The sequence below is a fragment of the Vipera berus genome, assembly GCF_964194415.1.
Source record: "Vipera berus genome assembly, chromosome: 2".
NCBI classification, from domain to species: domain Eukaryota; kingdom Metazoa; phylum Chordata; class Lepidosauria; order Squamata; family Viperidae; genus Vipera; species Vipera berus.
Window position 1 is genome coordinate 93822016 of NC_138203.1, and position 15037 is coordinate 93837052.

General features: G+C 37.6%; 1 protein-coding gene across 2 annotated transcripts in view; it reads right to left on the bottom strand.

Annotated features, from left to right (window-relative positions):
• The window catches only part of SLC44A1 (solute carrier family 44 member 1), a gene marked incomplete at its 3' end in the record, with an annotated part of 86690 nt that overhangs the window by 37642 nt on the left and 34011 nt on the right, over positions 1–15037 (bottom strand). For both annotated transcript variants that reach the window (XM_081315755.1, XM_081315754.1), the window contains exons 4-5: positions 14584–14726; positions 9571–9664 (exon numbers count right to left, since the gene is read on the bottom strand). In XM_081315755.1, the coding sequence (XP_081171881.1) occupies positions 9571–9664; positions 14584–14726 (237 nt within the window). The remainder of the gene's footprint in view (positions 1–9570; positions 9665–14583; positions 14727–15037) is intronic.

Below are 15037 nucleotides of genomic sequence, written 5' to 3' on the forward strand. Positions count from 1 at the left end.
TGTACTTATATCCAGTCCATTTTTTTTACATTAGGGTTAAAATAAATTTGATTAACAGTAACTCTAACACTAAGGTTGGTTTGAGAGGCTTTGTTAACATTTATTCTTAAAGATTATTTTCAATGAATTAATAGGATACCCTTTTTATTGCAATGGCATCCTGTAAGTTTTACTGAGTTGAGCAGGGTGACTTAGTTTTTCATACTTTCAGCTTGTCATTGGGCAATCATCTTACTTTCAGTTTCCAGCTTCTTCAGAATTCATCTTCTTTTGGACTTAAGAGGATTCTTTACTCCTACCAAAAATGTTGGCATGTTTTGGGATCCTTTTTTGCATAGAAATCTGTTTTAATATCTGCACTTAATGCCCTAAGATACTCATGGAAAATAATGGATAATCCGTATACCGGTAATTCCATTATTTTTAATTCTTGAAAACTTACATGATCTCAGCTTTAAAATATTACACATCTGTTTTATGAGAAAAATAGACCCTTTTACTGTTTTGAACTGATTCAATTCTAAGAAAACTTTTCAAAAACTGAGCAATCTTTTAAAAGCAAGTTTGATGTTACAAAGTGCCTCTTAACATTTTACTTAATAGAAGCGTTTGTTATTTAGTCTACTATTTGACCTAAAAGTTATTGCATCTTCCAAAATTCCAGTTATTCCAGTTATTAATTAAAACTGTGGCTGCTTAAACCAATGATCTTTTTTTTAAAATAGGAAGTTAAAGGAAGCTGATGAAACTGCATTCATTATTTATGTGGCTTCTGGAATAATGTATGTTAATACCTTACAATAACAATAAAATATTATCTTATTATCTTTATCTGAATAAATGTTTACAGAGATCATAACCTGTGAGCTTACTCAAAACTAGAGACATGGTTTAGCATTTTCCATTTCCATGTCCAGTATTTTCATATCCCGCTGGCCTTTTGCAAGGCAGTGAAGATCTGGACATGCTCCATGGTCTGGGAGTTGGAAGGGTTACTTACTAACTCATTGAAATGTTTTGTTGACTAGCTTTTAACTTTTGTTGATATTTTCTCCTACTGCTTTAAAAATTAGCTACACAGAGTTGCATGATTTATGAGCAACCATATGCACTGATTTATTTGTTATTTAAATGAACGTCAAATGAATAAATAAATCAGCAAGCAACCAGTTTTCCAGGAGGCCATTTTCAGTTAGGGATGTGTAAAACATCTCAGGTTGAACAGTTGACCTCAGAACTGCTGTCATAAGTATTCCAAACTTGAAATTAACAAGGTTTTGTTCTATGGCTGGAATAAAAGGCAAAAAATTACAAGTTAAAGAAGACTGAGTACAACAAATAAACATATTATTAGAGCTGTAAATATAAAGATAATAGTATTTTTTTTAAAAAATGTAGATTTAAATACTATTCATTGAACATTTTGATAATGTGCAGGAATTCTAAAAGGTTTTTTTGTTAACTGATTTTGCTATTTATGGACACTTTTTAATGTGTTTAATGTTTTATAATTCCTTGAGCCAATTTTCTGTACATTGCTGCAATTGCAGTAAGTATGGACTGTCACCTCATCTGGAGTACAAACAACAAAAAAGCTCTTTTTTAAAAACATTCCACGCCTGAAAACACCAAAAACAATTCAACTTTTATCGCACTGGAATGCAGCTAATTTGGAACATTTGTGACAAAACACTGCAAGGGTTTTGTTTTCTGCTCAGTTCGGAAAAAAGGAGATACAGTGTTCTGTTTCTTGTTAAAAGCTCTTGTTCATACACAGTAAAACATTCCAGTCCAAAAGCAACTTTATTACCTTGTCTGCTATAATTGAATTTGTAAATGCTCTTTAAATCTTCCCAGTTATAGAATTCAACCTTCCCTTGAGGGACACAGAAAAATTCTGAAAAACATCTGATTGATTTTGCATAATATAGAGGGAGTGTATGTTTGCCAATTAAAGAGGTTGACAAATTGGGATGGCTCTGATTCCAAATGCTTTTTTGCAACCCCTGGAAATCTCACTGACAGCCACTGCCAAAACCCAGCAATATATGTTCCTGCTGTTTTGAAAATGGAACCTCTAAAATAAGTGGTTGCATTTTTTTGTTGTGTATAGGTTTTCAAGTCAGCTTTGACTCATGGAAATTGCCTGGACAAGTAATGCATTTTTTTCTTGGGAAGATTTTGGGAAGCGCCTTGCCCTTGCCTTCTTCCTAGCACTGAGAAAGAATGATTGACTTAAAATTACCCCCCCCCCCAAGCTTTGTGCCTAAGGCAGCATAGAAAAACAAGAGCCTCCTGGCTTGTAGGTTAATATGGAGAATATCTATATAGTGCCTGAGTTGACAATAACTTGATGTCACATAGTTAAATCAATCAATAGCTTTGTTGTTGTTAGCTGTGAAGTCGTGTCCGACCCATCGCGACCCTATGGACAGTGTTCCTCCAGGCCTTCCTGTCCTCTACCATCTTCTGGAGTCCATTTAAGCTCACACCTACTGCTTCAGTGACTCCATCAATAGCTTAAAACATCCCAAAATTCTCAGAAAATAAAAAAATGTAGCTCTGCATATATGTCTACCCTATTCATTTCACTTTTGTTCCTTCCCTGCAGCCTTCACCCTTGAAGCAGAGTTGAAGATCACCCACCTAAAATGATATCAGATAAAACATTCTTGCTGCCGCCTCTCTCTAAACAAGCAAGAATAATAAACCAAGAACTATATTTCTTGATTTTTGCTTTTGAGAAAAGGGCTGTGTGAGAATTCCTGGCGTACATATGATGATAAGGAAGTGCAGAGGAGAGGAGAGCTGAATAGGGTTTTGTTGGTTGTTGGTTTTTTTTGGCTACACCTGCCGGCAGAAAAGATCAAGCAGAAATGACGGGGTATCCCTGCACGATGCTAAGCTTGAGAATTCTGACTTGTCCCTAGTTATCAACTCAGCAACAATAAGTCTCTTATGGAATGGTTATTTTTTAAAAAAAACAAAAACAAAAAGAACCACACAAACCTGAAGCTGCTTAATTTGCAACGACTAATTTTAAATAGCATTCCAACAATAACCCTGTTCAATTTTTACCATTTAACATGGTCAGTTCAGCATATGAGGAGTGGTCTCAGCTCCTAGCCCAGGGGTAGGCAACCTCGGCTCTTTTAGGACTCATGGACTTCAACTCCCAGAATTCCTGAGTCAGCTATGCTGACTCAGGAATTCTGGGAGTTGAAGTCCATGAGTCCTAAAAGAGCCGAGGTTGCCTACCCCTGTCCTAGCCCTATTGATGTCATCAACTGAGGAGAGAAAAAAATCTCCCTGATTACAGCAGGATTACCATCAGCAGGCAGTCTTTATTTATTTATTTTATTTATTTATTTTATTGCATTTATATACCGCCCTTTCCCTGAGGACTCAGGGCGGTTTACAGGGAGTTAAAAATCAACCATACAAAAGTTAAAACCCAATTTAAAAAATATTAAATCAACCCTGTACTATTAAAAACCCCAATTAAAATGAATGTCTCCTCAGCCTGGGCCCGAGAGCTCAAAGAGCCAGGTCTTCAGGCCCCGGCGGAATGATCGGAGGTCGGGAGCAGTCCTCAGCTCCACCGGCAGCTGGTTCCAGAGGGCAGGCGCCCCCACTGAGAAGGCCCTATCCCTGGGTGTCACCCGCCGGCAATCTCTTACCGGCGGGACCCTGAGCAGACCCTCCCTGTGGGAGCGCACTGGGCGAAGGGCGTTTGATGCCGGCAGCAGGTGTTCCCTCAAATACCCCGGACCCAGGCCATGTAGGGCTTTATAGGTGATAACCAGCACCTTGAATTTCACCCGGAGGGCAACCGGAAGCCAATGTGCTGCAGGCTTGAGAGGGGAAGATTCTAAATCAAGTGGTTTGCAGAGAGCTAAGCTGAATGGGAAAGGTGAGGGCTTGCTCGCTATTCCACAACTGAGCAATACCCAGGAAAATCTGAACAGGCATTTTGAATGTATTGTGGGGTTAACGATTCACGGAACGATGGCCAATCAAAGCAAAGGCCTAGCCCAGCATTCTGACTCATGGTAGCCAACTAGATTCCTGTGACAAATCTAGGACATAATCATGCCCCCATCAATCTAATTCCCCATCAAGCTTAATGCTATACAGTAGAGGTCAATGGCCATCTCCACATCTCCTGACAGGGTCTCTCCCATTTATTTATGTACATAAAGAAGCCCCCCTCTCCCCCCCCCCCGTTGTCCTGAATTCCCCACTTAGTTTCAATGGAGAATTCTAACATTATGAAAGAAGGTATCTTCCTATTCACATTTTTCATACTGCATATGATTTCATAAGCCTCTATCACTGTTCTTTGGCTATTAAAATATTTAATTTCTCAAATGATCTCAAACAATGTTATAGGGAAATTGCTGCCATCCCTTCATCATTTGGGATGCCCTTTGTAGCACTTTAGCTCTTTTGTCAGTTACCTTTTCAAGATGTAGGGATCAGAAGGAAATCCTGGTTTAAGGTGTCAGTATCCTAACTCCCACTTGAACAAACCAGCTTTTACATAATATTGGAGAAAAGATGAGGATACTACCACAGTGGAAGGGCTTCAACTGAGAAAGAGATGGGGGCAGTGTGTTCACTCCCCTGAATCAAGCAACTGGGTTCTTTTTGGCTTCTCTGTCTCCACCACCATATTTGGCCACCATTCCCCATGACTCTTACTGAGGAAGACGTGAACTGTTTTAAGAATGATATTACAGCACAGCTTTCAGAGATGAGGGCCAGAATTTCCTTCTCCATCTTCTTTGCACTGATAATCTAACAAAAACCAACCAACTAATATGCATAAATATGATGCGGTTTTCACCACAAAATCAAACAAACAAAATATCCAATTACTGTGTTATAAAGAACAATAGAATATATAAATTAAATTAAGTCCCATGAGCAGAAAGTCTTTTTTTTTAGAACTCTTGGCACCACATCTCAGAAATGTTAAGCTTTTGGTGAATACAAATAATTAAAAAAGTATAAATTAATAACTTGTTGATACAAAAGGGAAAATGAATAAGTAAATGCATTCCTAATGAAATTATGGCTTCAAACTGATTCAGATATCAGGCACCAAAACAGCTTTAGGATTCTTCTTTAACCCAATTAAATGGAAATACTATTGAGAGTAAATTCGTAATACTTCTCCCATATAGAAACACTGTAGCAGAAAGCAAGGCATTACAACTTGTTAAGAACTATTTTATAACTACACATACTTAAATAATGTCAATAAAGCTCTCAAATATTGCTCTTTTAAAATTTTAACATTAATGTGAAGATACTGGATTAAACGCACAAAAACAGCAATTTCTAATCTTACAGCATGATCGGCCTAAAGTTAAGGGCCAACACTTTTCTTTTATTAATGTACCAGCTCTGGGGAATAATTTTCAAATCAACATGTATGTTTGTAACAGAATAATTAAAGTTTACATTAGTTGACAAGGAATCAAAATCATTAGACTGGCGCTAGACTCGTGGAATTTTGGATGTAGTTTTTTTTTAAATAGCTAATAGATGCTTCATGATAGGCTCTGCTCTCCTTTGCATCTTCTTTCATTTTAAAATATTCAGCTCTGCATTACTGAGAAGTTTGTTCATTGTTTGAACAGAAAAAAGACTAAGACTGGCTCTGGACTTTACCTTTATGGTTACTTAGATTTTTATCAAAACAATCCTTTCTCTCCACAAAAAGACATATTTTTTTTCTTAGCACTTCTGAAATTATCTAGTTTTATACATGGAAGACAAATTATATAATGAATTAAAAAAAATAGGTCAGTGTGTACTACATGATATCTTAGAATAAATGAGACCCCAGAGAATGTAGTACAAAAGATCAATTTTTATTATAGCAATTTTGGCTCTGGTAGGTGAAAAAAAGCACAGCTCTTTCCTTTAATAGTAAGCAGAATAATAAATGTATTCAGAATGACCCTGTTATTTTATTAATGACTACTGTTTCTATCCTTTGTTTAATAATGTTGATAAATGAAGAAAGGAAAGAGCAATACTAAAAAGTGTAATGAGGGGACAGCTCTTCAAACAGAGAGAAACCATTATCAGTATTAAATATAAGCTTCAAAAAGGCAGAATTGCTATACAGTTCTGGCAGGAAAGGGAAAAAAAACAAATATCAATGGTTTTAGTCTAGTTAAGTGAAAAATTGACAAATGACAGAAATTTTTCTGTTCCCACTTCACATTGCAGGGGAACCCAGTCAAAAAGGTATATTGGCTTTGCCAAGCAGAGCTCCCGATTAAAAACACCAGGATGATATTCCTATACATATTCCCTTTAAAAAAGAGAAACTTTTTTCCTCTCAAATAATTCCAAAGGGTTATTACCATCGCCCAGAGGATTATTGGCTGCCCTCTCCTCCCTCCCCTTCCGAACGAACTGTACAGTTCCCGGTGTCTTAGGAAAGCTCAAAACATTCTTAAAGACTCATCTCATCCCGGACACTCTTTTTTGAACTCTTACCATCTGGCAGACAGTATAGGACAGGGGTCGGCAACCTAAAAAAGAAAAAGAGCCACTGGGAACCGGTTCCATCACAAATTAAAAAAAGAGGGAGCCGCGTGCGTGTGTCCATGCACGCGCATGCGCAAAAAGGTTTTTTGCGCATGCGCGGACGCACGCGGCTGCCATTTTTTTTAAAAATGAGATGGAACCGGTTCCCGGTTGCCCGACGGCGACGGCCCGTCTGCAAAGCTGCCGCTTTCGGCAGCTTCACAAGACGGGCCGCGGCAGCTTCCTGAAAGAGCGGCACCGCTGCCCATTCGCGCGGAGGTACGCGCGCACCTCCCCAAAGGTTTGGGGAGGTGCGCGCGCAACTCCGGTCGTTCGGAGAGGTGCGCGCGCACCTCTCGGAATGGGCAGGGGCGCCGCTCTTTGAGGAAGCTGCCGCGGCCCGTCTGCTAAGCTGCCGCTTTCGGCAGCTTCACAAGACGGGCCGCGGCAGCTTCCTGAAAGAGCGGCACCGCTGCCCATTCGCGCGGAGGTACGCGCGCACCTCCCCAAAGGTTTGGGGAGGTGCGCGCGCACCTCCGCCCATTCGGGGAGGTGCGCGCGCACCTCTCGGAATGGGCAGGGGCGCCGCTCTTTGAGGAAGCTGCCGCGGCCCGTCTGCTAAGCTGCCGCTTTCGGCAGCTTCACAAGACGGGCCGCGGCAGCTTCCTGAAAGAGCGCACATTCGCGCGGAGGTACGCGCGCACCTCCCCAAAGGTTTGGGGAGGTGCGCGCGCACCTCCGCCCATTCGGGGAGGTGCGCGCGCACCTCTCGGAATGGGCAGGGGCGCCGCTCTTTGAGGAAGCTGCCGCGGCCCGTCTGCTAAGCTGCCGCTTTCGGCAGCTTTACAGACGGGCCGCGGCAGCTTCCTGAAAGAGCGCCACCGCTGCCCATTCGCGCGGAGGTACGCGCGCACCTCTCCAAACGGGCGGTGCCACTCTCCATTTGGAGAGGTGCGCGCGCACCACTGCCCGTTGGAAGAGGTGCGCGCGCACCGGGCGGCTGGGAGCCGCAAGAGACGGCTCAAAGAGCCGCATGCGGCTCCGGAGCCGCAGGTTGCCGACCTGTGTTATAGGATAATAAAAACAGATAAACAGGCTGAAAAATTGTTTTTATCCCAGAGCTGTAACCATATTAAATACTACTGTATAGTAGTGCAACATTGAAGTGCAATATTAGGGGCAGTGCAATGGAAAATAGAATGTAAAGGATGCATATATGTAATATATGTTTTTATTTGTGTTTTTACTTGTGTGTAGTGTGCATTTAATTTCGTTTAGTTACACAATGACAATAAAGCTATTCTATTTCCAACTTTAAAATGGAAAGTCTGTCTTAAGAGCTACAGTTGGTCCTCAATTTACAACAGTTCATTTAGTAACCAAAGTTTCAACGGCTTTGGAAAAAGTGATTTATGCCCATTTTTCAGACATATGACCTTTCCAGCATCCCCATGATCATGTGATCAAAATTCAGATGCTTGCAAACTGGTTCAATATTTATGACAGTTGCTGCGTCCCAAGATCATGTGATCACCTTTTGAGACTTCTGACAAGCAAAGACACTGGGGAAGCCAGATTCACTTAACGACAGGATTACTAAATGAACAACTGCAGCGATTCCCTTAACAACTGAGGCAAGAAAGGTAATAAAATGGGGCAAAATTCACTTAACAAATGTCTCACTTAACTACAGAAATTTGGGGTTCAATTGTGATCGTAAGTCAAGGACATGGAAAATGGTGAAAAAAACGTTTTTCCTCTGCAAGCTAGGAAAATAACTCTGAATTTAAGATGGTATTTCCTACCAGGGATAAAATCAGGCAGATTAAACAGAAAGGAGGTTAAAATATTATGGAATTTCCCCCCAAACTACTGATAAAAGTCTTGGCTCATAAGGCACCAGATTTAACTATGAGTGAAAAGAAAAACATGTGGATAATAGATGTGACAAAATGAAAGTTAAAAAAATTGGATAAGCTCACAAAGTATCAAGATCTGGAAATCAAAGTTGAAAGGTTACGGCATAAATCAGCCATAGTGGCTCCAGTGTTTGTCAGCACACTTGGTATCATGCCCAAAAATCCTGGACGGCACTTAGAAAATCTGTACATTCACAAAATTTCCATCTGTCAATTATAAAAGCCACACTACTTGCATCTGCACATAGTCTATCCCAGTGTTTTTCAACCACTGTTCCGTGGCACACTAGTGTGCCGCGAGATGTTGCCTGGTGTGCCGTGGGAAAAATTGAAAAGTAATTATAAAATACTTTCTTTGTGTTTATTTGATTCCTATTCAAGAGAATTACTTTATATATAGTCAATATAGGCACAGAGTTAAATTTTTTAACATTTTCTAATGGTGGAGTGCCTCATGATTTTTTTCATGAAACAAGTGTGCCTTTGCCCAAAAAAAGGTTGAAAAACACTGGTCTATCCCAATACATGGCAAATGTCTCTGACTCTCTGCCTAACTATTTTTTTTTATTTTGACCGATGAAGCTGCCTGGGTGGGAAGTGAAACATCTCAAGTTTAACAAATTTTGGTCCAGTTGCCATGATTCAACCTTTTAGATACTTTTGGCCTGAATGACTGAGTCTTCATTGACATGTTGAGGAGGAAGTTTCCAACTAAGCAATCAAGCGCCACTGAATGAAATACAACCATAAAATTACAACTGACCAAAAAACAAAAGGGGGGGAACCTCATGCACATGCACTCAATACAACCCAAGATACTCCAGAGCATTTAACCTAGTATCTCCAAATGCCTTTGAGTTCCTGGCTAAATGATAACAGGGAAATCAACATTATTTTTCAATACTTTTTAAATACCAGATTTAAAATATATGTATAGAATGGGATATTTTGTGTTATGTACTAATTGGAAGGAATTCTTTACATCTGATGCATGGTGCCATCCTGAATTGTCTGTAGAAATTAGCAGGTGATTAAATTTGGTAATACATACATCAATGCACAGAGTTTTGTCACAAAGTAAGACATTGAGTAGTTTGTTTACCTCTCTGGAACTGGGAGCTTGGGGCAAAGCTTATCAGTGTTGAAATGTGTAGTGTATTCATATGGCTTTAACTCATAACTACATAAAGCAGAACCTGTTTAAAGCATAAAAAACAAAATAGAACATTACTTGATGAAGAGAGAGATAAAGCACATCCATTAACACAAGAAATACAATACTGATTGTAGTATTCCACGCTGCAATAGAAAATGCCATGTGCAATATAGATTTTCTGAGAGCGATGTTGTACTTAGGTAAATAAGGAAATACTATGTTTTTAGAAATAGACTGATCTCAAATAATTACATATTCAAATTTGTATTCAATTAAATTTATATTTAAATAATTACAACAAAACCTTTAGGAACTATCTGGAACAGGATCACCACGAGGACAGTTCCTTGCAAGGACCAACCATTATGATACGAGAAAAAGTTCTTAGCCTCTAATAAAATGGGAGATCTTTACGCAGAATGGATTATTCATCACTCATTTTACAGCTACCACATGGAACAGTCATCTTGCAGAAAGCCTTACAAGCAGCCCTCATATGATTAATATAATACTGTATGAATATGAGAAGTGAATAGGTAGGTGGAAAAGTTATTTTTGAATTTAGTATGATTTTTACATGGATAATAAATAGTGCCAAGAAAGAGAAGTTCAAGAAATAAGGAACAGACATATGTGTACGTTTCCAATAATCAAGGCCTGTTTTAATAAATCAAGCCAATGAGAAAGTCTGTGATTCTGGAATGTTGCCTTTTTCTACCTGTGTTTGTCTCTTCTGCTACAAGTTTTAGAAGTAAACCAACATTTTTCTCCTGAATATTATCATTTAGTCTAAATTAAACTAAGCAACTTATTTATATAGCTTTTAACGTGATATCAATGGATGCAGTAGACTTTCCCAAGCTGATACTTTTCATTTTATAAGGAAGATTGTTAGAAACCTATTTAATTTGTCGGAGAACTCATAGCCCATCAGAACCTTTGTTAGCACTGCACATCTTAATAGCATTCCTTCTATCATTTTTGTAGGTTTAAGGAAACTGCTGATTTTAAGACAATTCTAATTTTTGGAACCAAAGAACTAAAACATCCATTCTTGGCTCAGGATGGTACACTTTTCCCCCACATTTAGAGACAACTGATATTTTTTTTTCTCTAACAAAGCTTTCAGTACTTCCCCCACCCCAATAGTTTATGTTTCCAAATAGTAAGAACAAACCCAAACGTTCTACCCTTTGGGGAAATTTTCTTTTGTATTTATATGAACTGTTGCATTCTTTATAAAAAATAGATTTACAAATGTGTTTAGGACATATCCAAGAATAAACAACACACACATTATCTGTGGAGCTCTGCATGTCATGAGAAGACAGGCATTATGTTAGTAACTTCAAATGAGCCCTAAGGAGCTTTGAAAACTAATATTGATATAGAATTATTTTTTAAATGAATCTTCAAACAGCAACTTTTTGTGATCATTCTTTCAAGATAAATCTCTAGTAGAATTCATTCCATGGTCATTATTTATATTTCCATACAATAGCATACTTGATCTTGCAATGCTTTATATTTGTATTTGTATCATTTAAAACATCTTGTTCTGAAGGGAGCAAATCAAAATACAATCTTTCCATTGCATGTTCACAATAACACTTTGCTAAGGAAAAATGATAGTTATAATCAGTGAAAATTTCACTTGTAAATTAATAGTCACTTCAAAAATTGTTTCAGTCTTTTTAAAAAGCAAAAATTCCCTTTATTTTTTGGCTACCAGTTTTTTAAAAGACGGTCAGCAATGTAAACACAATTCATGATGAAAGATAGTCTCACTTCCAGAAGTCAGGCATAAAAGATTATTTCAAGTTTTTTTTCAAGCCATTTTATATAGTCTGTAAAAGTGGATATGACATCCACTTATGTCAGCTGCAGATAATTCTACACTGCAAAGGTCACTCCAAAAGCACCCACTCAAAAACCTACTCAACCGTGAAATATAAAACCAAACCCCTATATATATTTTCAAAACTGCATTTCAACTGAAGTAGTAATGTTTGGCTACTTCTAGTAAATGTTTAAGAGTTTTATGAAGCCAATTTTCCGCAGAAATTTCGACCACCAGTCCTACGCTACTTTTCCATTCCTCATTTCCTTTGAATATTGTTAAAATTACTTCCTTCATACATGACCTACCTAGAATTGGAGATGAAAGCTGTTACCTCCAAGAGCTAGTGTGTTATAATCCTTTTCTGACACTTACTCTCTCTATTTTTTAATGAATTCATATCCTGATTCATCTCAAAGTGGTTCCTACTCTGTGTAGAAAATATAAAGTTAACTCTTTGATAAATATGAATACTAAATCATATTTACATATTTAGCTGGATTTACATGGAGCTACCAAGGTTCTATTAATATTGCATTTCTAACTGACACAATCACTTGAACTACAAATTGGTGGAATTCTGCAGCTTTTACATGTGGGAAGCTGAGCAAATTTTAGTTATGGATTGGTGGAACTTTATGAAGTGCTTTTTGATTTATTGTGAATTCTCCCAAAGACATGATTTATTCAGCTTCAAGATCACAAACAATTACAAATGATGGATTTTGCATTTTTAGTTATATTAACATATGGGATACCCTCTCTTTTCCTTTTGATTTGGTCATAGAACCGTTTGCTTATGTTATCAGAAAAATTGAAAATATTAAAGAAATTAAGTCAGGTAGGGTAATAATTATGTATGTGGATGATCTTATGTTTTATACATATATCACAAATATCTGTCCAATGTTATTTTCTTATACAAGAATTTGATATTTTCTCTGGTTACCGAATAAATTAGGATAAATCACACTTGACATTACTGGGCACTATTGTTATTGCAATTTCACAGGGTATTTTATTATTGTTTAGTCACCTCAAAGTTACATGAATGACAAGCAAGCCTAATAAATAAATAAATAAATAAATTTAATATGCAATTCTATTACTTCCTGTAAAAGCACCCTGAACTGGTTTAAAAAGAATAAAATGAAAAATACACACTAAAAACAATTCAATCCACATATATACTAAAAATGAAGATGTTTTATAAAAATGGGGAGAAACAAAAATATATTCATTCAATTTTTACCTAGAGAGGGCCTGTAGTTAGATATAGGCCTTCCAAAAGATTTCTGAAACAAGTACAAGAGATTGCTGCAGAATCTCAAGGGACATAATATCTTTCATTTGATATCAGTCTTAGAAAGCATTCTCAACTAATAAATACAAATTTAACTCCAATTGTGATCATGAATAAACATGATCAAGATTGAGAATTCATAACTCCTTCATATATTTGGAACAAAATAAATATACCTGAGATATTGAATTTCACTGATTTATTTTTCATTATACTTTCATATTTTTATTCCTTTATATTATTTAATGTAAATGTATGAAGTTATTAAATCATATTCTTTCACAAGATCATTCTTTATGATTCTCATTGTATAAGTTACATTTCCTAATGTAATTTTCTATATTTCAAGGCTTATCCTTGGTCATTCATTTTTGCTTTGGCTATAAGGTGGAATATGGAATTTCAAGATTCAAGTCCTTTTAGATTCAACTCAAGGATTATTATTTAAGTATTTAAGCCACAAGATAATTCAAGAAAACAAGGTTGGGATACTTGGACACCTTCGTCAAGGCCACATTTTTATCATCTAACAGCCACACAGATGCAGTTTTTCAAAGCTAACCATAGCTAACTTCCCTTAGCTTTTTCTCCCGACAGAAACATTTGACTAATCCACGGGTCGGCAACCCGCGACTCTGGAGCTGCATGTGGCTCTTTCAACCTTCTACTGCGGCTCCCAGTCCTGCTCCTCCATTTGCAGAGAGAGACACAGAGAGGCACTTGCGCTTCCCTTCTCTTTCTCTCTGTCTCTCTCTCTTTCTCTCTGTGCGTGTGTGTAAAAAAGGAGAGTGGTCTCACGTTGTTCTCCGAGAAGCTGCAGGAAGCAGGGCAGGAGAGCCAGCCCAATAAGAATGTGTGTCAGCTTGTCCAAGAAGAGCGTGAAACCAGCTTGCCAGGTGAGCAGAAGATCGGAGAGAGGGAGGGAGAGAGAGGGAGGGAGGGAGAGAGAACTCATGCACAGCAGCCTCTATTTCTTTTTAATTAAACTCTTCAATCAAGCTCCCCCCCCCCCCGGTGTGTGTGCAAGCGAGAGAGTTTTGCGGCTCCCAGTGTTTTTTTCTCTCTCTGGGAAACTGGTCCAAGTGGCTCTTTGAGTGTTTAAGGTTGCTGACCCCTGGGCTAATCTCTCAAGGATCCAACCATTAAATTATTATTTCTCTGTACTGTTCCGCTTTTTTGGATTGTACAATTACAACTAGTTTCCTACATTGGGTTTTTATAATTACAATTTTAACCACTTTCTAAATGACTCCTGAGCTGAGGAGGAAGAGAAGAAAGGGAGAAAGCATGTGACTGGGAGAGGTATAGATACCATTTTGAGCTTGTAGAGAAAAGGCAGGGTATAAATCTAATAAATACAGATACATAATCCCGCTTTCTCATCAAAATGATCTTTGCTGGAACAATTCTTGGACAATCAGTTTTTTTTTACAAAGTGTAATATCAAAGAACCAGTGCAGACCTTCAGAACAAAAACTTTTGTAACAAAAACAAAATCATTGTACAACATTGTTACTGTGGTTGGTGGGGGCTTGTCACCCCTAAGGAAAATTTAATTAATTTTGTGAGCTTTAATTCCTCTAATTCAATTAAATCTATAACATTTCAATCTGAAAAGAGTGCTCTTAAGAAAAATAGCATCGTTTTGTTTCTTTCTTTATAAGATCAAATATATTTGCAACTATTGTAGAAGTATTTCATTCAGAGAAAAAGGAAAGCCTGTTTAAACACCACGCATGATGGTTGCTTTTTGATGTGTTAATTACTTCCAAATAATTTTTTAGTAAAATGAGAAATAAAATTGTTTTCATCTTACCATTAATATTTGCAAATTTCTGAACATCAGCCAGAGTTTTCAACTCACTACGTGGGCATGCTGATACACAGAGAGCAATGGACTTGATCTTCCGATGTACTAAATCTACTGGTACATTGCATGGCTCCAGAAAAAACACAAACCTTAAGGAAAAAAATGCACATACATGTTAATTTAGATAAAGAGCCTAAAATAGAATTTTCAATCGATAAAAATTAAATCTACTAGTAAATAATCTCTGTAGAAGTAAAAGCACTATATAATATAGCATTTATTTAATCATGCACTTCCAATTAAGATTAAAGTTGTTCTTCTCTGTAATGATGATGTATGCTAAATATGTATACCGTATATACTTGAGTATAAGCCGACTCGAGTATAAGCCGAGACCCCCAATTTCACCCCCAAAAACTGGAAAAAGTTATTGACTCGAGTATAAGCCGATCCGCCGTTC